The sequence below is a fragment of the Amphiprion ocellaris genome, chromosome 2 (assembly GCF_022539595.1).
Source record: "Amphiprion ocellaris isolate individual 3 ecotype Okinawa chromosome 2, ASM2253959v1, whole genome shotgun sequence".
Taxonomy (NCBI): domain Eukaryota; kingdom Metazoa; phylum Chordata; class Actinopteri; family Pomacentridae; genus Amphiprion; species Amphiprion ocellaris.
In genome coordinates, this window is record NC_072767.1 from 30528854 (window position 1) to 30553277 (window position 24424).

Genomic DNA, 24424 nt, shown 5'->3' on the forward strand with positions numbered 1-24424 from the left:
AGACTGTACTAAGTGTGGTCGAGTATAGAGGGGTGTTTTGTGGGTTTTTAAGGCTGATAATGATTATTATTGAGACATTTGGAGTAGATATTCATTTGCAGTAAATGAAAGTATTTAAAATCTTGGAGTTAAACTTTGAAGAACACAAACTCTAACAAAACTTTGTTGATACGTTTTTGTTTTGTTTACAGATGTTAAGTTAAAGGAGTTTTATTCGTGATGTATAACCAATCAAATCACTCCAGAAGACAGAGCGACCACAGGTAGATAAAGGTTCAGAGCCAAAGTAGCACCATTTTTAAATGTATTTATTACTGTAAATCAGTAAAAAATAAAATACTGATAATCAGAAAATCAGTCAGCCCACAATTACTATAATTCTACAATGTATGTCTCTTTCCTTTGACTTGTTATTTGTACAATATACGATGTATATGATGGCGTTTTTTCATCCCAAAGGCTATACTATGATGTTTTCTAAGAGACATACGATGCTACTCTGGTTGTTCTGGCCCTGGGCAGCTGCACTCCTCCTCTGTTGTTTTCTGGATTGTACTCAGCTGCATGCCTTCGTCCACCCGGCCTCCGTTGACTCGTCCCGCCTGCCGTGTCTGGAGCTGAAGCTGGATTGGAACAGACCAAAGTACAGTCCAATCACGATGCCAGCTGCCTCTCAAAAGGCTCCTTCATCTGGCAGGTGGCAGCACTTCTTCTGAGGGGAAGCTGAGCTGGCCCGGCAGAACTTTGGAGATGTGTTCCAGTGGTTGGTGGATGTGTGAGGAGATAGAGAGGGACCTTTGAATTGTTCGGAAAGGAAAACAGGGAACCCATTGGTAGTTTTAGTTTAGGGTGCTACTGCAGTATGTTTTTGGGTTTTAAGAGGTGAACAGGAAGAGTTTTTTTTCATATTGATTATCTTTTACTTTGTTCCTGGTTGGAATGCCCATCAATGTCAACGTGAAGTTCACTTTTAGTTCTGTTGATTTATTTTTATTTTACTAACACCCATTTGCTTTTAACCCCCTCACATGTTGTGTTGTTGTAAACTTACTCTTTCAAATAAATTCTCGTCTAACCCTCTGGAAACCAGCGTTTGGACTGTTTTTGTGTTGCTCCTCACCTACTGACAGCTGTGGACTAAAGGCTATACTGTGACGTTTTTAGAGTGACATGCTATACTATGATGTTTGTTGGGCGACACGCTATACTATAGGCTTTTTTAATTGACATATTACTGTGACGGTTTTTTTTTGTTTTAGTTTCTTTTGTTTTTTTTAGCAACATATAAGAATTCGAACAGTTTTAAAAGTTACTATACTTTTACTTGTGCAATGAAATTATTATTCTATGGCATTTTTTAGATGACATATTGTACTCTGATGTTTTCTTGAATTACATACTATTTTGACAATTTTGACTGCACTATGACATTTTTTGAACCACATATCATACGTGAGAATTTTAGGCAACATCCTATCATTTTGCGCTTTTTGAACCACATAATAATCTATGTTTTGTTTTTTTTTTTTCTTGCCAACATGCTTTACTATGAACTACAGGCCATACTATGTTATTCTTGAGTAAAGCATACTATACTTTGACATTTTCTGAACTACATCCTATACTATGGCGTTATACACAGCGTGCTTTGGTTACATGTTGATTTATAATCTAGATTTTTTTCTGTTTTGTTTTTTGACAGGGATTACCACAGACCTGACCTGTGAACACCGTCGACACCCACCTCAGTGAGACGCTGCCTAAGATCTCAAGGCTGCTTGGTCGTGGTCTTTCTGGCACGTACTCTTCCAGGATGAGCTGGGAAGTTTAACACTGATGGAATGACACCAGGTCTAAGCCAACAAACTTCCAATTCCTCCTCAACCCATAGTCTCTGGGAAACCTACATGAAGCAAGAAAAGTAGACAGAGAAGTAATTAAGTCTGTACACAACATATTAAAAAGAAATCATGCTAATAAATTAAGTACAAAGAACCGAATTCACCAATATACTGGAGACCAGAGCTATTTAATTTGACAAGTATAACCTTGTTTAGTAACATTTCAATTATTTGAGAGCAGTCCTAAAGAACTGCCTGTAATCCCAATCATAAAATGGGTTTGGAGGAAGAACATAGATGGTAATCTGGATATACATGAGTTAGGCTTTATAACTATTATTGGTAGTATTGGTGGTAGTAATAGCAATGTGACTACTACTAGTAGTAGTGGTAGTACACTAACTACTGCTGCTGATACTGGCCCTGCTACTACAACTTGTAATACTATTACAAATGCTGATACTACTTCTACGACTCTAACAGCTGTCTATACTACTACTGCTGCTTGTACTTTTAGTATTACTACTACTGCTTGTACAACTATACTACAGCTACTATTAATCGTCTGGTATTTGGTTGTCAAGCTGCTAGCTCGCCTTAGCATTTTGCTAGTGGCTAACTAGTTAGCTGTCATAGACTGGAAGCTCTCAACAAGATTTCATAATGAAAAAAGAGCCAAAAACTATTCTTACCTATGAAAAGTCATTCCATGTTTCCTTGTCTCAATCGTACGACACAGTGTGTAATTGTATGCAGCACAGTGAGCCGGCATACTTCTTGTTTCCGTTTTCACGCCGTCTACATCAACGGAATGCACTGAAACTTTGCCCCCACTAGCTTAGCCTCGCTGTAGCACGCAGCTCAAAGGGGCGTGTCCTATCTACTCATTCATATCTATGAGAACAACTGGTGGCTGCACATAAGGACGCCTGACGTTGACTAGCTGCGTAAATACCATTATATACAGTCTATGGTAAATACGTATGTGAATCGCATCATTGGCTGCAGCAGCCAGTCACCGGTCACTCACTGACTCACATTGAAAAATAGCACAGAATGAATTGTTACGTGTTTATTTTATTTACAATTTAGGTTGGATTTTTTTTTTTTTGTGCGCAGCGCAGATTTTCTGTGCGCGGAGACCATGTCAGCAGTGCGCAATTGTGCACGCGCACAGCTTAGAGGGAACAGTGGTCTTGAGTGCCAGTAAATCAACCAAAACAATGATTTTTTTTTTGTCTTTATTATGTATAGGACAATGGAAAGAGACACAGGAAATGTGGGTAGAAGAGTGGGAGAATGACATGCAGTAAATGGTCATAAGCTGCATTCAAACCCATGACTGCTACGTCAGGAATTATAGTCCCTGTTTATGGGTTGCCCCCTCAGCCAGCTGAACTATCTGGGCACCCAACCAAAACAATTTAAATGTTCAAAATTGTTTCAGTTGCACCTCTGATTCCCAGGATGGAAAAGTCCGGAGAGATTGCTGGAAATCCTCCGCAGCCTACTTAAATGGGAGATTCGATGCCCACCATCCACTCTGCTGATATCTGAGGATTGTTGGCACTTCCCAAGCTTTTGCTCATGGGCCTACTCCATCCTCTCCACCCACAAACACTCAGCTCAAGGAGCACCTCTTGTTTTATTGTTAGAGACCATAGAACTATTTCTGGCATAAGCACTGAGCATTCTCCTCTGAGAATTTTTGTTATTTCTTGAGGTCCATGCTCATCTCTCACTCAGTCTGTGTTGCCAGGACAGAGCTTTCCTCTGGTCTGACAATATTCAATGTTATTTGGTGGCCTTGCACTACAGTAACTCAAAGCAGATGCGGAGTGGCATCATTGTTTACAGGAGCAGCCCTTTCAGCTTTTCTGTTTTCATAGCTGTATTAGGACTGACAGTTTTGAAACCAACACTGACTCAAGAGTGCACCCAAACAATGGCAAATTGTAGTTGCTTGACTTAAACCTTGTTAAATGAGCATTCAGGAAATAGGAAATAAAAGGTTGAAGATTTGATACCTGTCTGATGGGGGTATGCTGATGTCAGAGAGTACTGCTACTCAACAGGGACATCAAACTAGCAAAGATTGTTGTTTGCTGTCTTCTCTGAGTTAACCAATCTGCGTTTGTCATCTCCAAGTTTTACCAATCGCCATTAAGACCCACACAGCAGTTTTTCAGGGCCACTCAGATATACCCATCCTGGTGTAAAGGTACTTTTGTCTCTGCCCTGAAAGAGGTTCTAAAGGATGGTCGCAGCCGCCCTGAAAGAGGTTCTAAAGGATGGTCGCAGCCGCCCTGAAAGAAGTTCTAAAGGATGGTCGCAGCCACCCTGAAAGAGGTTCTAAAGGATGGTCGAGGCCCACAAGTTCCTGCAGTGGAAAATTTGCATCTCTTCTTTGTCTCCTTTACTGGCAAGTACAGAGCGTTCTCAAGGCTTGCTGGTCTACGATAAAGTGTGCAACTTCTAACATCAGTTAACTCTGAGATTTGTCTGTTTTGGGGAAGACTGGATAAACATAAATTTGCCTTGACTCTCCTCTGCGTTCCACACCTGCCAAATGATCTTCCTTGGACACCATGGCAACATATCCATCTTCCTTGATGTTTTATCGACACAACTCTGATGCACATGTGCTTTTTTTTTTTAGGATGTTTGTGCAAACTGATTGTTCAACATAAAACTGTAAAAAATGTTATTGGGCTGGTATTATATTTCTTACAAAATCTAACGCACCTTCATCCTAATTTTTTATACATGAAAACTAGGTATTTACAGTATTTTAGGGTAACGGTGTGACAAGTAAGCAACTTTAAGTATCCTGACAGAAATGGTAACCTGAACTTGCGTCCATGTCGGTGTCTGAGGCTAGTCAGAGAATCAGAAGCATTTAAAACTATATTACAATCCCTGTTTCCCTTTAAATTATAGTTTCATCGGGGGCAGCGGAAAGCAGATAAAAAAGTTAGTACCAGTTACAGACAGAGAGAATACATTATGTTTTAAGTCTAACATTAATAGCTCGTTCTCTTCCTTTGAAGGGGGATCGGACGCCCGGGAGGAGTAGCAATGATGCACAGGCACTGCTCTACCATACCTGAGGAACAACTGATCGCTGACAAAAGAAGAGAAATACACCGAGGCTTTCCATGATCCCTGTATTTCATCACATACTTCAGTGTATGGAAAAGCCATTGATGTGATGATTTACTGTTTCCCCTCCTATTGCTTTTTTTTCTTTTAAAACCCAACTTACTGTAATTACATTTCATTTTAATGCAGTCCTGAATCATTTTAATACGGTCTTAAATCAAAATAAAACAAGCTGCGTCAACACAGAGGATCCTTCTCAGACAGCGCATGAATTCCCCTGCTGGCACAGACTTTAATAACATCTTGTTTGAACACCCATCTTTTCTGGACAAGTCTTGTCTTGGAGATCATGGTGCTTTTTCTCTCTCTCAGTCTCAGGGCTTATAGTTGCTGATTTAGCAGTCTGTATGGTTCAGTCTCCATTTCAGTGGACAGCAAAAAGACTGTTTTCCCACTGTCTCACAGGCACAGCAAAGTCACCATGATAGAAGTGAAACGCTTGTGTTTTCATCTTGTTCATGAGTCAACCATCATCAGGAAAGCACACTGGATCTCCTTGATCTTGTATGTCAAAATAGTAACTCTTCAAATTCATTTTAGGGAAGAGGAAGAAGTTGAGGGGAGCCAAATCTGGCAAGTAAATTACATGGCGGATGAGTTATGTTGGTGCAGCCTAAAAACGATACCACAGAAGACAGTTTGGGTCATTTGTGCTGAATGTTCTCCCTCAGATACCTCACAAAGCTATAGTAGAATTTAGTACTGACAGTCTAATCATGTGAGATTAACCCCATTCATTGTCGAAGTAAACAACAAATATGCTATGACACACGCCTGACCAGATGTGCCATCTCTTGGTCTTGGACATTGCAACAGTTCCATGGGGAAAACTAACAACTGATCTCTGGTTTGTACCCTTAGACCCACCTCTTGACACCAGTGTTGATCCTTAACATGAAGCTTAGGCCATTTTGAAACAGAATTTGATGTTTACTGTCTATGCAGGTTTGACAATACATAACTTGGTGAAAACTAACCTGCAAATGGGGATTTAGCAGGAGGAACTGCACAGGGAGACAACTTTAAAGGGGTGAGAGACCAAATTTGATCAGGCACAGGGTTTTTCTCGGCTTTTTAGAGGTGCAGATACAGAACGTCTAGATTGTACTTTTTAATCCTTAATGTCTGACTATGTGCTGTGTCCATAAACTGCAGAGAATATTCACTGAAAGTTTTAAAAACATTTCATCATTCACCATGGTTTAGCTTCCAAATATGTTCAGTTATCCTGAACATTTTACAGCGTCCCTAAACATTTGACTGCCCCCTTTTTGAGGGGGGCCAACACTGTTTCCAGATTTTCGGAATTAGGTAGCTGATTACAACACTCCTAGCCCATAAGAAAACAAAAGCATCACTGAGGAGTTTGGCAGCTTCTCTTGGTGTTCTCACTAAATTCACAACACCAGTTCAAATCTGGCAGTTAAGCTGTTGTATTACTTTAATTAACCGGCACAAAACCATTCCTCCAGTGCAAACAGAGCAAAACGTTCAAAGATACTGAAAAGGAGAATGATCACACAGCCACCAAACATTAGTTTCCAAAACACGACTTTCTTGTCCGTTCTTTTGCTTTTATATACAATAACTGCACCTTAAAATCTGGTTAGCACATGTCCTGTATGCATAGTGGCTGATTTCAAAGACTTCTGTTGATTTACATGTTTTCTTCTCACACTGGTAGAAACTTTCCATTTTCAGTATGAAGTAATACATGGTGAGTTTGGAATAGTGGAATAAGTTAAAAATACAAAAAAGGTGACAAAATTCATACTGTAAATGCATATTATCACAATAAAGCAATATTTACATTACAATGACAGATATAATATACATACTTGATACATTCTATTATATGGTTAATATGGCAATTAAATTGCAGCATGATGCAGTATAACAGAAATATTTTCATTACAAAGATACAGCATTTTTCATCTAACAAAGGACAAACCAAATATACAGCATGTTCAAGAGGAGTGTATTTCTTTACAATCAGAATTTCAATGCATTTGACCTTTAATTCAGTTTTGCACTATCTTACAAATGGTAATTCATTTAAATATCTATCTGTCCATTCACTTGCCTAACCAACCATCTTCACCCATCTATCCATCGCCCAACAGTCATTCATCAATCAACCCACTCATCGACTTATCCATCCACCAACTATTCTTTTTTTTAAAAATTGCTTATCAGGGTTAGAGTTCTTAAAGACTGACCCCAGGTAATTGCAGTTTTCTTAGAGTAACTACATGAAATGTTGCATTCTGACATGTATTCAGTCAGTAGGTGAATGTTCAGCTTTCTGGTATCTTTTGTTCCATTTTTCATATGTCATAAAATGAATGTTAACCAAATGAGCTACTATTCTTCCCATGATGCAACATGCCATACAGTGCTGCTGTCTCGGTGACTCATCTATAGAATTCAGTCAGTCAGTAGAAATGCAACACAGTGCTGGAAAGCCTGTGACGGAGAATGATGCACAGCAATACAGCAGTCATACAGAGAATGGATCCCCCAGAAGTTGCAACATTAGACTAACACTTATGTTTATTTACATTTACCAGAATGTCTTCCTGGCACTCACCATGTTCCATGTTCAGTGTACAGAACTGTTTTCCTCATAGAAAAATAAAAAACAAAAAAAACTATACACCAACAGCTGATGAAACAGGTGCTGCTTACTAAAAAAATATTTCCCTGAAAAAACAGTTCCCTGACTTTTCCCTCAAAATACCGTAATTCACTTGAGAAAAAAAAAGGATGCAAGTGTAGTCTGTCAAAGTGTCAAAGAAATGCCTTTCAGCCTACCTGACTTAAAGTGTCAATGCTCGCAAATTGCAAACAAATGCTAATTTCTCAGTAACAAAAACACTGGTGTAAGCTCTTTCAGCAAGGACTTCAAAAGACTCATGAATCCGATAACATGTAGCGAAGCTGAACTATTGCTTAGATTCAGCAGAATAAACAGACGCTCAAATCCTTCAATGAAATTCAAGGTCGGAATACAATCAATGTAGCTACTGATCGAGTACACTGCCAGCAATTAGCCGGTGCTGTATGGATTTGGAGATAAATCAACAAGACACGAAGAGATGTGTGAGCATGAATTAATACAATATTCTGAATATTATCCATTCAAAATGAGCTTTCTCACAATTGTATAAAGTCACCCTCCCTGCAGAAACTGTGGGATCTGACTGCTTGGATAGCATCTTTTGTAGTTATTGTGCAGAGCATGTGCACTAAATCAGAAACACAATGTTTGAATATTTCCTGTCTATAGATAGTGAGTTGGCATACAGAGAATTAAAGTGTGAAATGTTCTCAACAAGCTCGGTAGTGAAAATCCCATTATGCTGAAATGAGTCTTTCTGAATTTATCTGTTCCTTGCAGCCGAGCATGTCACTGAGATAAATCTGGTTCCTAAAACAGGTTTCTGCCGGCACCATATTTATCTAAAGAAGAGATGTTCTGCAGTAACGCTTAATTTCCATCAAAACACATTTAGCATTCTTCTGCGTGCTATTCACAAAGAGTAAAACAGAAAACACATTGTAATTGATTTATTTCTCTCACATATTTTCTGCCTGAGAGCAATTTAGCTATCATTAGCTGATGAAGGAAATTCTGTAAGAATTAGATTTTCTCAAATGTTGCAGCACTCATATGGAAAACTTGCTTAAAGTTGAACCAATCAACACATTTTATATGTACAATTAGTCAGATATGTCACCCAACTCTGCCATTCTGGTCAGTTCCAAGAATCTTTTAGCTCATTGTTTTTGTACTACAGCCTTCCTTTCCTCTTGGGTCTCACCACTCTTATCAGCCTTATTTCTGGATGGAGCAGAAAGCTGCTTTAGGCAAAAAAAACAACTATACACAAGCAGCACAGAATAGAAACACTGCTATAAGAGCCACCATTTGACTTACATTTGTCAGGTTGGCATAAACACGACTCCAAAACAATTCCAATGTAACTTTATGTTTGCTTTATGTATAAAAGGGCAAATGTTTGCTAAAATGTTAGTAATTTCAACTTTATAAGGCATTTTCTGCCCCAGGTGACATAAAAATTTACAGTAGCACTAATATATTTGTTATGCTTTTTTGATATATTCACATGTAAATGCATGTAGCAAATACAATATATATTCAGATTCAGCTATCTGGCTCTTCCACAAGCTGTTTCGTTTGATCACTACAGTTTAGACATTTAGCAGTTAATATAGATAAGCTATGAGGTGTCATAACAGGAAAGTTGAGAAAATAGAGTCACTTCAGAAAGTATCCAGACCCCTTTTATTCTAAATGGGTAAAAAAAATAAAATTGCACTGGCAAAAAGTATTCAGACCATTTGCCACAGTTATAATAGCAAGCACGGTAGTCTCACTACTGATGAAATGGATGAAGGCCATAACCACCAGGACATTTCATAGAGTGTAGGCTGAGTAACCAAGCAAGAAGGTTCTTGATCTGGAAGGTGACTACAAACCCAACGGTCACTCTTCAGAGGTCCTCCCCAGAGATAAGAGAACCTGCTGGAATTACAACTGACTCAGCAGCACATCATCAATCAGGCCTTTATGGTGGTGCACCTATTGAAAGGCACATGACAACCTATTTGAAGTTTGTTAAATGCAGCAGAGAGGAAAAAGGATTCCCTGATGAGACATAAGCTAAACTCTCTGAGCAGAACTCCAAACACTGTATCTGGTGAACACCAGGCACTTATCATGTGGCTAACACCATCCCGAGAGTGAAACATGGTGGTGGGAGCATCATGCTACAGGGACAGAGGGAATCATCAGAACTGAATTGAAAAAGGATGCAGCTAATACAGAGAAGTTCTTAAAGAAATCTTGCTCCAGAGTGCAGCTACCTGAGGCTGAGGTGACGGTTTATCTATCAGCATGACAGTGTGCAAGAACTGAAGAAGTCTGAAAGCTTTCTGAAGTGACTCTATGTGATGAAATGTGACATTATGTGGGTGTTCTACCCGGACAACGAAAAACAAACAAGACAACCTCTACCTTCTCGTGGAGACAGCAGCTACTGTGAGTTGTCTATTGTTTGAACCTGAAAAGCTGAAGCAGCTAAAATGGGGCAACAGTGGACCAGAATCTGGTCTAAAAAAGTTCTGCTTCAGTGCAGGGTAGCAGCAAAACATGGCACACTGCCAAAGGCCTGTTTGCAACCAGCACATGGAATTTATCATCCATTATTCCCAAGGATTTGATTAGATTAGATTAGGATTAGATTTAATTTTTTATGTATCCAGTATTTTCTACAGTACATAAGCTCCGTTCTGGATGTAAAATTCAGTATCCACATCCATGCAGTTGTCAGTTCCCGACAGACAACAGCTGGTACTTCCTTGAATTAAAAACCTGTTATGGCTTTCCCACTATGGCGTTCAGGCATTGTAAGGTTCCAGCTTTTTCCGCAGGCTTCACTGAGAAACTTCAGTGAGTCATACGTTAAAAACTACAGTTGATAAAACAAATGCAGGCCGTATTCGCAGTCCATCGAGAAGAACTACAAGTAGAAAACTTGTAGTAGTCCAGCTTTGGAAATTACAGTTTAAAAACTACAGCTATAACTAACAGCCATGTTTGAGATCCAACAACAACAAAAAAAAAGGTTTTCAGTCTGATGTAAAGAACTCTAATAGTCAGCTGTGTTCATTAGCTGTCCTGAGACACATCTCCCCATGTACTGGCTTCATTTTCGTCAGAGTCAGAGAGTGCTGCTGTACACAGATCACTGAAGATATCTGGAAAAACAAGAGGACAGATTTAAGTCAATTTTGGTGTTATCACAAAACAAGCATGGAGCAATATGGAAAGAAAGTGGCATTCAAACACAGGATTTAAGAATGGGGATGCACAGCTTGGACTACAGCGCTAATTAGAAAAATAAATCAAACATGGAAGCTTTAAGAAGAGTTTCAAACAAGGAAACATCATAGTGAGCATGTCCAATATCTGCAAAAATATCAGCCAGTACAGTGCATACAGAATTATAGGGGAGGCAGATGGAGGCGATCAACACAGACAGGTGAAGAAGACTTTTTGTAAATGGGTTCCACTTAACCAAAATACCGAAGGTCAACTCCTCGAGCATGGAGATCTGTGTACCTCAAGTGTGGGGGGAAAAATGCAAATCAGAAACAAAAGAGGAATGGAATGTGATGAAAGGAAGGGAGAAGATGTGAGGAAAAGAAAGTGGTAGTTTTTTTTTTTTTTTTTTTTTTGAAGAGGTAGAGCACCATAACAAAGCAGGCAAGGTCACAGCAAACACTTAAAGGACCAGCCTTCAAGTTGGCATGAAGATGAGGAGGAAGTGGAGAGATGGATCAAGGACAGATGGATACACCAAAGTGAGACAAAACAGAGAGAGAGAGTAAGAAAGAGTAAAAAACCCAGGAGTGACTAATGTAGGAAAAGTGTATTTTGTGGCACAAATATTGATCTCAACAATACAGAACTGTTGAGATTCTGTGCTCATGCTTCATTTAACAAAATCTTGATATTAAAGATGTGTTTATATGATGCTGTCAGTCACTGAAATGGTTGAAATGATCAAAAGTATTCTCTGCGCTTTAATTTCCTGTTTTCAAATTACTGTACTTTCCCTCATAATAGAAACACACAAGTCTCCTGGATAATATAAATAGTAACTGAACTCCTACTTGTGATTTTTTACGCACCAGTTTGTGCTTTACCTGCGTCAATTTATGGCAGAAATGTCTTTATGTGGGTATAGGAATGTACAAAATTCAAAACACAATGAAATAAACATGGAGGTAACTATGTTTCCCATACATTCAGTGGTTGTATGAGCTCATTACTCATACTCATGAAAAGAGAAAAAAATTCATCAAGCATAGCTGAAACTATGAGCAACATGAAACTTTTTTTTTTCTTTTAAGTCTTTTGCCTCTGACAGGACAAAAGTATATTCTAAATGTTGAGTATCCCCTGCATCCTCCCATCAAAATCCATGTCTATGGTTGTACCCCATGTGCAAAGCAAGATAATGTTTAAACTACCAGCCTACTATTACTTGCGCTACTAGCTGCAGGAATCTTTACACTGGTGTAGTTATTGTTTCGTGAATTTTGTGTGAACACCAGGTATGATTTCACTATCAAACATGCAAGTTAGATATAATGGAACTCTCAAACTCCCTATGTGGCATTTATGACATATATGTTGACATAAATAGTATTTTAAAATTAAGAAACTGGTACTTGAATGTTTTTCAGTTTTTAAAAGGCCATGCTCAAGCTGATATAAGAAGTTGCTTGTTAACCATACTATAGGTTTATATTTTGATCATTAGTCGTAATTGTTAGAAAAAGTCTTAAGAAATTAAGTTTTTTTCTTTAGTATGTTGTGGCTGTTGGATCCAAATTCTGTGAAGCTCATGATCCCTAAAGGAGAATTATTGCTTTCTGTGTTTCTGTGTCCACAACGTACTGTGTAACATAAATTTTGTCATCCATCCAAGTCCATGAGGGTTGGTGTAGCCTCCTCTGCAGATGCGAGCAGAGCAAAATTTGTGGCAGTCCAGAATGTATGCACAACAAATATGCTGACCATGCATGTGCCAGAAAAACAAATGGTGCCTAAAACAAATGCTTGTTTGGAGGAGAGGTTGTACAGGAAGATTCTTCATCATAAATGCCTTTAGACGCTGAAAAGTTGTAATTGAAGTCATCGCTGCTGGACTTAGATTTGTACACGTTTCCATCGGCAGTGCCCAAGTTCCAGAAATCCTTATGCTATGTCCACCACTGTGCTCGGCACACTTCTGGAATAATCACTGATATGGGGCTGCAGCCAAGTCTGTAACCAGTTGCTATATTATGTAAAAAGAGCAAGGTCACAGCCTTTCAGAAACATCCATGGCAATGCAACTGTGTGTATAGCATACTGGCGCTTAGCTAGTGCGGTATGAATAGCTGTGTGCACTTCCACTCTCAAAGTCTACATTGGCCAGTGCATGGGAAGGTGAAAATCATAAAATGGCCTTAAGCCACCTTTACAATGGAGAAGAAGCCAGCGACAGCTTTGCAACTGAGAACAAACCACCATGTCATAGTTGTGCAAAGTAATCATTCATTTCATGTTATGCAAGTTTATAATCTGAGTACTACTAACTTAAAATCAACTACCCCAATCTAGACAATCCATGACGTACCTTCTATAGACCCTGATATGGCAAAATGAGATATATACTGGTCTATAATCATATGCCACTGAAAATTATTCTTACTCCCTCTAATGCATCCATGACAGAGAGAGAGACAGTGAAGGAGAGAGATGGACGTGCTGCAGTAAGCGATGTTAACATTCAACTTAACAAGCCAAAGCTCCTCCATCCTGTCCCTCCCTCTCCTACAGCAGTGGCCCGCCCACCCAATCCCTGAGCTTCTGATGCAACCACCCCTGGGGAGTGAGGGAGTAAGTGATGAAGTTGGAGTGAAGGAAGGGAGGGAGAAAGATGTGAGTGAGTGTGTTAGAGCAAGGCTGCCAGTGGTTAGTCGGAAGTAGCAGTGTTGTTACTTAATCGAGTGACCTCCTTCAGATGCTGTTTGCAGTATACTGGAAGGAACCAGCCCTGTCTCCTCTGTTATAAGGTTCTTGACTAGCCTAGAACATGAAAGACAATAAAGAGGAGTGTCTTCACTTAAACACACAAGTAAATTAAATGAACAATGTATTTTGTAGGTCCCATGGGTGTTTTGTTTCCTAGAAGGAAACTAGAAAGGAAGAAAACAAAAATATAAAATAAGTAACACAAATGAATCCCTTACAAGTAAAGAAAAGTTCGGGATTAAATGTTAAAACAAAGCATGTGAATTAATAAACTGAACCAAATATCATATCAGAATTCAAGAAACAAAATAATCAATAATGGTGGCTTCTCTACATTCTCTGTTGTTGTCTATTATAGCCTTAGAGATTCGTATGAGCTATAGGAATTTTTCAACACCGCAAGTATTAAAACACATCAAAACAGAATGTAGAAATAATCATTACAGAATCAGGAATGTGGATGTGAGAGACATATTTCAAAATAGCACCACATGGTCATCACACTAGAGGTCAGCTGCACATGAAAACAGAAAATTTGTCCCTTTGTGTAGTTGTAAATTAGAGGCAAAGTCCCTGAACGGTCACAGGACTTTTCTGTGTTACCTCACAATAAGATTTACATTCCTTATGATCCATAAAACCAGCTGTGATGATGGTCCAGTCTAGTCATAACACATTGAGGAGCAGATGCCACAAAAACTAATTGATGATTTTACCATTCTGGTGAAGCATTCAGTGCTCCTTATTAACAAGATGTGGCTCAGTATAGTCATTGTAAAGACTTTGGCTGCTGGACATATCCACAGTAATCTATGCTGCTGTGGATATGTCCAGTTGTTGCTATTTAAGCCTACAGTGCCACTAAGATCGATGTGTTTCCAACACACCACAGGAGCTGAGGAATACAGCAATTTCAGTACAATGCATCTCCTCAGCTCCACTGCATATAGTCAATGTTACGCTAATAAAACTGAATGTGTCTCAGCGATAATCGCAACAATCACATCACATCCTACATTCACAGCAGCGGTTCTGTCATCCCAAGCCGGCAGTCATAATCACAGCTACAGTCTGTCCTGGCAGCAGTCAGTCTATTCAGAGAGCTGCTGAAGCTGCTCCTCTTACCTTCCTAAATGCTTGGCTTCAGACCTGTGCCTGAAAACCACAGCTGAGGGTGTGCTGACTCTTGATCGAGACACAAACTGAAAAGTGACTGCAAGGTAATTTAACAAAAGAAACAAATCCTACTGTGACCTCTCAGGGCTCTGTACAGTTCTAATAAAAAGGAGAGTAATGTTTCAAAAAAAAAAAAAAACTGCCATTGTCAGGTTTTCTAGTCCTTTAGGTGTCTTAGGGAGTCTGAGTCCAGGCCTCTATGTCAATTCCCACATCTCCAATTTGTTCAAAAGCTGTAGTTTCGATGTGTTGTGCAAAGACTGACAGCAGTTTTAGCGGGTTGGAAAATTTGCTAAACGAAAGCCTTGAAGGCGTTAAAGAATCCCAACGTCAGCTTTCAAAAAAGACTTTTTTTTATTACTAGTCACTTTTGTTCTGATTAATCTCCTTCTTTACACGAGGCTTACTCACTTAATATTCCTTTAACTGTTGTGAAGAATTTACTGCGTCTAGCAACTGAAAACGAACGGGTTCATTCTACGATCACTGTCACAGCTACCGTTGGAATCTCAGATGTTCTGGACCTTGATAACTTCATGATAAGCTACTCTTTGCAATAATCATTTTCAACGCCTTTCTGTGCAAATTTTGGGATCGCTCTACAATGTGAAATATATCTCGACCTTCGCAGTAAAGATGTTCATGGTACACCCGCATGGGTGGTGTGGGTGCACAGGAATATTGCGAGAGCAATGCCATCATGAAGTAAATGTTTGTGTCGTGCATAAATATGAAAGATAACAGTATCTTCCCCAGACATTAATTCTTCTTGCATTAATTGAGAAATCACAGCTTCCCAACAACAATGAAATATTCTCCAGTAGGGGAACAAGAACAGAGTATTAGGATGTTATGTTACGATTTATAGTTGAAAATGTACTTTGACTGAAGTTTGATGGAGCTCATTACACATCCTGAGGACAGTCAACAGTTTTACTGTTCTAATGTGACGTTTAGGAAAACAAGCTGACTGGACAGCTTTCTATCGCTACTGTGCAATATAAATAAAGGTAAAATGTGTCCAAAAAATACCTTAACACAAAAGAAAAAACAGAAGACATAGCTTCTTGTTAGATCCAGACTGAGAGATTTCAACTAAAGTTGCTATTGCTCTGTCCTTGCAAACAACAATCAAACCGTCTCTCAAATCAGAGACTGTAGCTGAAAACCATGATTCCTGTTGGTATGTGACGACTACGGGTGTTTAATCCGCTGCAATAAAAACATCATTCTGTAAATGATGTCAGGCTGCTCGGTCATCGTGAAGATCAGTACTGTCATTCAGGCCACACTCAGGTGGCTGACATTTATGGGTAAAAAGCTTCCCCAATCACATAAATCATGTGTTTTGATGCACATATTGATCTGCAGTGGACAAACCGATGTGCAGCAAACAGAAAATGACACTTATCAAATGAAACAGGTTTTGTGATTCTGGAGAGGTCTCTGTGCCTGTCTCTCTGTCATCAAAAGCCCCACAAATTCCAATGAGTTTGCAGTGGTTTTAACAGATTTTAATGCAACAAACACACATTTCACGCCAAATTGATAATCCAAACTGCACTTTGCCATCTAATCTGCATAAACACAGCTTGAGATGTGTCGCTCCTCTTTTCTCTGTGCAAACATGCTTATTTGGTGCCATTAAATGACTAAACAGGAGCAGAAGCAAAAAAAAGTGTTCTGACTGAGAAAACCTGCACGATTTGCACCTGGAGGAAAATAGAACCACTGATGTTCCTGTGAAGTCTAAATCAATACTAAATACACACAACAAGTAGATAACAACTTCCAAACTGGAAATATTGAGAGGAAAAAACACTGATGTGAATTAGACCCATGAGACTCACACATTTCTGAAGAAACTCTGGTGTACTGCAAATTTTATCTTCTCATAAGTCTCATGTTTTAGATCACAAGACATCAGCCCAAAACACGAATAATGTGGTTGTGACACTGAGAATTTTTGGGGAGATATTTCCTCGAGAAGAAAGACCAGGACGCATGAAGATGACAGAGACATATGGTGCCTGTATTCAGTCCAGCTTCAAATGTAAATGTATGATAGTGATGTACCACAGCACCAAACATATTACTTCCAAAAAAAATTATTTAGTGGTCAAACAGCTTCTTTTTAAATAAAATCATGATCTTTTCCTAAACCTAAACTAAAGCAAAAAGCCACAGAAAATGCAACAAAGTATAAAAATAATACAAAAGAGGTGATCCCACTCAGAACTCAAACTTAATGCTTTGCAGTGCCACAATCACCTTCCAACCTCCTTATGTGGTTAGTGCATGTGTAGGTTTTCTCTGGGTTCTCCAGCTTCCTCCCATAGTCCAAAAACATGCTGAGGTTAATTGGTAATTCTAAATTGTCCCTAGGTGTGAATGCGAGTGTGATTGTTTTTCTCTATATGTAGCCCTGCGATAGACTGGCGACCTGTCCAGGGTGTCACCTATATCAGCTGGGATAGGCTCTAGCCCCACCACAACCCGAATCGGGATTAAGCGGTATATAGATAATGGTTTGGATAATATTGTATTTCTTGACTATACAATGTGAGGTACCCTGAGATGATTTATGTTGTGATTTGGTCCTATATAAATAAAACTGAACTGAACATGTGTGTGTATGTGACACACACTGCAGTCAAAAGTTCAGTCACAATTTTGTTCAACATTAAGATAGATCCCCCCAAAAAAAGCTGAAGAAAAGGGAAGACTTATGAATTCTTCATTATTCTCAAGTGTGGAGGAGAGACAAGTATGAGTGAGTGAGACCTTTTAGCGGCAAAAGCCATAGATGAAGACAACAGGAGATGGTGTTAAGCGGTGAAATATGCATGAGCTGATGAAAAATGAACACGTTCAAAGCAAGTTGAGCTTTTATCTAACAGAGTATTAGTCACTTCCAAATGCAGGGAGCTTGTATGAGCCCCAAAACATTTTTTCAGCTAGATTCCAGAGGCTGGTTCTCCATAAAGGCAATGAGCTGCTGTTTTCCTCTCATGCTGAAAGCGTAGATGGTGGTGGTTTGGTGAATGAAACTGAGATTTAATATTCATCTGAAGCTATTGTGTTTTCAACTGCCTCCCTTGATATAGCAATAGGCCATTAGTCACACGTTTTGTTGTCTCCCGCTGCTTCATCAGAGTAACGTTACAGTCAATGAAATTTTAATTCCTTACGAGTCACACTGAGCCTTTAATCCTTGCAGAGCGAGAACAGGGCACCAGAGGAGCAGCTGTTGTACTAGTCTCATTTTCTTTCTTGGGCCTAGTTGATTAACGGGGACCAATTTTAAGACTTTTAACCAGGGAAGCAATGACAGTTCATGATTACAGTTAGCAGTGAAAGTGGAAAAGGCTCATGCAAAGCTACATAATATCTTCAATACTGATAGAGTCCAATACAACCCAACAACTTTGCAACAAATGTTGCCTCTCTCAAAGCTTAATGCTGTTTTTTTCCTTGATAAGTTGTCAGAGAGGATAGATTTTACTGAATATCTGAGACTCTAATTTATAGTGTTGGTGCATTGCATAGCATTATATTGTAATGTTTATGCACTTCAAGGTCAAGGAGCCGGAGCCTGGCATGCTTTATGCTAGAAGAAGGGTATACAGTGTTCAGACTGCTACAGGATATGAAAGCATACAGTATATAGCAGTTAGGTATGACACATAATTACATTCTTATCATATTTATACTCTTTTCAATACCTAACTTTGAGAAAGATATGCTTTCTTTTTTCGCAAAACATACACTTTCAATTGAAAGCTTAATGTACGTTTATAATGCAATCATTCAGATTGCTACCAAGTACAGTCATCCATAGCGTTATATTGTGAACCAACTTGTCTGTCTGACTGTCTGTTTATCACCAAGATCATGTAAAAACTATCAACCAGAATTTCATGAGAGTTGGTAGAGTGGTGTGCACACGAAGCACCTTTTTTAAAAACAAACACAAAAAAGTGGTGTGATTCCAGTTCACATTTGCTGAAACCTCAAGATGGCCCACTGAAATTTGCAGACAATGAGCTCTCATGGTGAACTTCTAGTTGTAGTTCAGTCTAGAAGTTTTGAATAGTCCATGTACATTTGTTTTGTAGTGTGCATTTTCTATAGGATTATTGTTTTATGTGCTCCAGGCTGCCAAGTTAAAACTGTAGTTACAAACAAATGAACTGGTTGGATGCAAAAGAACCAAACCTTCACCTCTCATGAACAAGAAGTAACAGAAACATTGTTTTTAAAATAATGCAACACTGGAGAGAAAGAGATATTGTTGGTTTCGATCACATTTAAAGTAGAGCATCAGGGACAGACAACAATGTTTGTGCATGTGTGCCAAAGAAAGAGCAAAAGAGAGAATGGAAGGGAGGATTTGTAAAATAGCATGGAATCCCAGTTTTCTAGTATATAACTGTGGTTAGTTAAATGTATAAAAATAAGGGGGTGGGCCACAATGCCCAGAGTCACGGGTGATGTGAGGAACACGGAGATGATTTGGGGATGTTTTGATTGCACCATTCACTTTAGAATAATGTAAACAGGATTCAGTATGTGCCTGGAGGAGTTCAGCTGAGTCTAAGAGACACGCATCTTCCTCTGCTGTAAAGACAAAAAATAGATCCAGGCAGCTCAACTTCTTTTTGTTCCGTAAAGATTAATTCTGTACAACAGTGCTTTGTCTGAAAGATCAGAATGAGTGCAGCTGCTTCTCTAAGGAGGCCGCTGTGTAATTCTTATTCTTGTCAAACATTAGGGACACCTTCATTGATCACCTCCACATTTTAAGATCTGCAAATGAGTTTGCACATCTTGCGGTTAGCAAATTAATCTAACTAAGTTCATATATTCTGTTGTCTGTTTTCTGCCAAAAGTGCTCTGACATTTAGTGTTATCTGGCAGCTCTGACTGGCCTTGGTGCAGACAGTTTCTGCAGACTTCAGATCGACAGCAGGTATTATGAAAACACATTGCTCAGGGTGACACAAAGCCTCAGTGTCAGAATTTATGAAGGTATTGCAAGCTTTGGTAATTTTCAGGTAAAACCCAGCTCCACAGAACTGTGTTGGCACAAAGTCTTTCTCAATCCACTGCATCCTTTTAGTCTCAAATATGTATAAAGAAAAGGACACAATGATACAATTTCTCAGTGAGCTGATAGCGGGATGATTAGCACACTCTAAATAGCAGACAGGCAGGCAGTATCCTGTGCCATTAGGGTAATTTGAGCAGGTTTCTGGTGAAATATTGACACCAGTATGGCCCTTTGAGTTATTCCACAGAAGAAAATAACCATAACACAGCTGGAGGTGGTTGATAAGGCTGTTGATGAATGTCAGTGAGGCGATGATCAGTTCACCAGGTGTTGACTTTGAAAACTTGTGGCCTTTATTTTCTTTGGAAATGACAGTTCACCTCTGCTGGTTGGAAATGGAACAGTCTGCAAATTTGGTTGAGTGATGAAGACAAAATCAGGCTGAAGAATGTCAGCTTCCTCAGTAAGTGTGGTATGTCAGTGAAGGGGAAACTTCTGCAATTTCTGACAAAGTATTTTTGCTGTCTTTGGACTGGGAACCAAGTGGTGCCTTTGCGTTCCTTCAGTTTTAAGAGGGAAGTAACATAAAGTAAGAGAAAAGCTAAATATGGGGAGCTGCAAACAAACCAAGAAAATAAACTAAGTGACTTCTAAAGTCCTATTGTGAAACCAACAGAAACTTACCAGTTTCCATTCTCTGCTTCCTCCAGAAACTGGACCAGGTCACCCGTCTCCAGAGAGAGATCCTTCGCTTCACGGGACTCATAGGTCAGCTGCACCCGGAATCGGCTGTTGTCACCCTGCAGAAAGAAATTGTTTTCAAACTCTGCATTTAAACCCAAAGGAACATCTTTGCAGAAGTATTTCAGGCGTGTAGGAGAGGGAAGAGTGTATCCAACAGGTTCAGACAGACTCCTGCACAATGTCTAACATGCAAACATACATTTATTAGTGTAACATTTCAGTGCTAGACCTCCATCAGGCAAATAGTTTGATGTAAATGGTAATGGTCTGTATTTATATAGCGTTTTACTATACTGGAAACGATACCCAAAGCGCTTTACATTATACATCACATTCACCCATTCACACACACATTCACACACTGATGTCGGAAGCTGCCATGCAAGGCGCTAACCACGACCCATCAAGAGCAGTTAGGGGTTCGGTGTCTTGCTCAGGGACACCTCGACATGAGCTCTCCAGGCGAGGATCGAACCGGCAACCCTCCAGTTACAAGACAGCCACCCTACCCACTGAGATATTCCGCCCAGAATGTAAAGCTTAAAGTTTGTAAAGTTTGATACAGTTGAATGATGTTCAACTCATACAAATCTGAATAAAATTATGTACAACTTTTGTTCTGTTTCACGTTTAAACAAAGTCATATCTCGGGTTGTGCATCATGTGAGCTGCAAACTTGAGCTCTACTTACATTTTTGTTGTTGCCTTCATCCTCTGAAGAGTTGGAGGATTCTTCTGCGCTGGAGGGAATCGTCTCAAAGTCCTCCGTGTCCATGGAGAGGAGCCGCCGCTGGGTCCAGCCTGAGGGGCAGCAACACACGTTATAAACCACTAAAATTTGCTCATAAACAAGGCAGATATTATGACTTGGCAGGTAACGGTGCTCCAGGAAAGTAGTGTTGCAGTGCAGTCCAGTAATTTGTCTTACATCATCATGTCAGCAAGTTTGCAAGAATTGAATCGCGAGTCAAGTTTCTCACAGTAGAATGTCTGTGAAAGCACGTAGAATGATTTCCAACTTTTTATGAGGGAGTCTGTCCTGCTTGTATTCCCTCATGCTACGAATAAGTGTAGCTTATAATTAGAGAAGCAGAGACTTTTATCTACTTGATTCAACTTTTAAGTGGTAAATTAGGTCTAATATTAATGCTATATGTATGATGAGGACATATTGCCATGGTTAGAGCTTGTTATTCAGCTTCGTCCTGTCTGTTCACATTAAGCCACAGGATACATCTAGTCTTACACAAAAGGAACAATATGACATATTATAAAAGACTGTATTAAAACAGTGTATGTGTGCTGCTTTCACCAAAACCATGGGCTTTTAAGCATAAAGAAGAACATGGCAACAAATCATCACAATATTTATAACTGTTGTATTTACACTGGTACTCTTTTTAATTCCAGGGTCTCTTCTGCCCTGTAAGAAAATAGCAGGGTTAAGCACACTTGAACTTGTTTTATGGCACTTATCCAGGTTGTTTTCTCCTGATTAGGTCCTTGCTTGTGTTGTATCTACTCTCAGATGTACGTCGCTTTGGATAAAAATTTCTGCTAAATAAAATTGCAGAATTGTAGAATTGTGAACAGAGACTCAGGAGGAGTGGATCTGCTTTATTGATTCAACTGTTGAATTACTGCTAGAGTTTTCAAACTGCTGGACTCAAAGCATAGAGCACCAAGCTAGACCACAGTGTCTCAGGCCTTCTTACCAACAATCATCTAGTTTTAAGTTGCTCAATACGTTACCATAGCTTAACAGTAAGTTTTTCAGTATTTACATGGCCCACTTTTCTTACCAATGCAGTGAGAAATTACTTATGAGAAGTTACGGACCAAACGTGTACTTTGACATTTGGACTGCAGTGTGTAAGCTTTATGTAGCCATTTGAAGGAATATGGCTTCAAAAAAAACATGATGGGAAAACCCATTGCATTCCAGTTGCATTTTTGTAGAACAATTTCTTCAAGATCAAGCTGAGCATAGAAATGAGTGTGCTGCAGGAAGCAGATGAAGCTGCGCACCAGAAAAATAAAAAAAATAATGAATAGCCCAGACTCACCAGACAAACCACATCAGGCCTACCGGTTGATGTTTTAACCCCCTGAACTCCAAGTATTTTCTACTCCTGTCACATTTTTTGTTTCCGTGAGCTCAGCTTTCCTGACAGAACCATGTGGCACACATGAGTAGTTCAAGGATCAGTAGAATGCTGAAGTTAGAACATTTCTTTCTGTTTTTACAGTTTCTGGTAGATAAAGGGTGAAGTTTGGTGATTGTTTGAAATGATAACATGTCTTTCAAACATAGAGGTGCAGAGGGTTAAAACATATGCTGTCAAAATAGGCAAACTCTTCTGTTCATATGAGTAAAAGCATGTCAAATCTCAGAACTTTTCATGAAGGCACCATTGTTGTCATCTGCCTTTTTGAGAAAACGGAGAAGGGTGATGCAGATGTGCAAAAGGTCTGTTTGAACCCAAACCATGATCTTTTCCAAAACCCAACCAAGTAGTGTAGTTGCCTAAATGTTGACTTAACAGACACTGAAACTGAAAATAATAATTTTTTAAAGGCTGAATAAAATATCTCTCCCACAGTCCAGTGATAAATGTGCCGTGTCTGTCCCTCAAACATAGACTTTGTTGCTCTTTATATTTTATATACCGGTATGTTGTTGGGAGTCCATTGAGCGATTCTGTTTATGGGGACAAGTTTCCCATATACCAACAATAACCAAACCAAGTAAATTCAAAAACTGGAGAAATAATTCCAACATGAAGAGGACCTCGTACATGACTGGAGGGTTCTCCTCTGCAATTACCTGGCTGGGAGGTGGATCTAGGAACAGCTGTTGTGCCACCACCAGCAGTAGTAGTAGTGCTGCTAGTCATACTCTGACGTTTCCCCGCTGTAGCCATAGCACCACGCAAAGTATCTGGGGGGAAGCCAAATTCTTCATACCAATGTTTAGATGACATATGTTTCACAGCAATCGCAAGCCACAACCAAAAATTTTTAAAAAAAGTGTGGGTCGTGATGGTTGAACGATCAAATGTAGTGAATCTACTCATGCAGATATCAACAAGCCAACAAGGCAAAAAACCAAACAAAAAAATCCCCAAACTGCTCATTGTACCAAACTACACACATACAACAGACATCTTTCATTTGATGCTCATGCAGTGTGAAACAGCACATCACAAGCCACAATACAAATCGACAAGGCGGGGAAGAAACGTAAAAAATGATACACATCATGCAGAAATTATGACTAAAAACTAAAATCACAAAAGTACGTTGTGCTCATAAAATTAAACAATTAGATGGTTGTCCGTGTACCTTCATAACCAAATGGAGTAGGATCACTCTTAATCTCATGTCTTTTGCTCTTTATGCTAGCAGAGAGGGGACCTGGGCAGGGAAATAACAAGCAACCAAACTGAATTAGAAACCAACATGTTAAAAAGAAGGACAGCACACGACAACAATACCTCAAAACTTCCTTTAGACTAAATTTAAACTCTTATTCAGATATTCTTGATCTGTAACTGTCTATTTAGTCATTTAGACAATTATGTATATGTAAATGTGATGATTGTATTGAAACTGTGTGCCTCATCTTCTACGGCACACAAAATGAGACAGGCGAAAAACATATGCATTGTTTGTACAAAAAAAAATAGTGTTTTCAGCTCTATGACTGTCTCTGTGATTTTAAATGACAATTATGATTGTTATTATTATATGACAGAATAATGAAGTGAAGTGAAAATGACAAGACTTTAAGTTGTGACTATGAATTTATAACATGTTTTCACAATTTCTGAA

General features: G+C 39.2%; 1 protein-coding gene across 12 annotated transcripts in view; it reads right to left on the minus strand.

Annotated features, from left to right (window-relative positions):
• Positions 1 to 6426: 6426 nt before the first annotated feature.
• mcf2l2 (MCF.2 cell line derived transforming sequence-like 2) overlaps positions 6427 to 24424 on the minus strand; it is a 116831-nt gene continuing 98833 nt past the window's right edge. For 10 of the 12 annotated variants that reach the window (XM_035943699.2, XM_035943672.2, XM_035943669.2 and 7 more), the window contains 6 exons: positions 23936 to 24007; positions 23418 to 23531; positions 21282 to 21391; positions 20531 to 20646; positions 13598 to 13671; positions 6427 to 10787 (listed from right to left, as the gene is read on the minus strand). In XM_035943699.2, the coding sequence (XP_035799592.2) occupies positions 10699 to 10787; positions 13598 to 13671; positions 20531 to 20646; positions 21282 to 21391; positions 23418 to 23531; positions 23936 to 24007 (575 nt within the window). In that variant the 3' untranslated portion in view covers positions 6427 to 10698. The remainder of the gene's footprint in view (positions 10788 to 13597; positions 13672 to 20530; positions 20647 to 21281; positions 21392 to 23417; positions 23532 to 23935; positions 24008 to 24424) is intronic. The other 2 variants (XM_035943687.2, XM_035943703.2) reach the window with 2 other exon arrangements.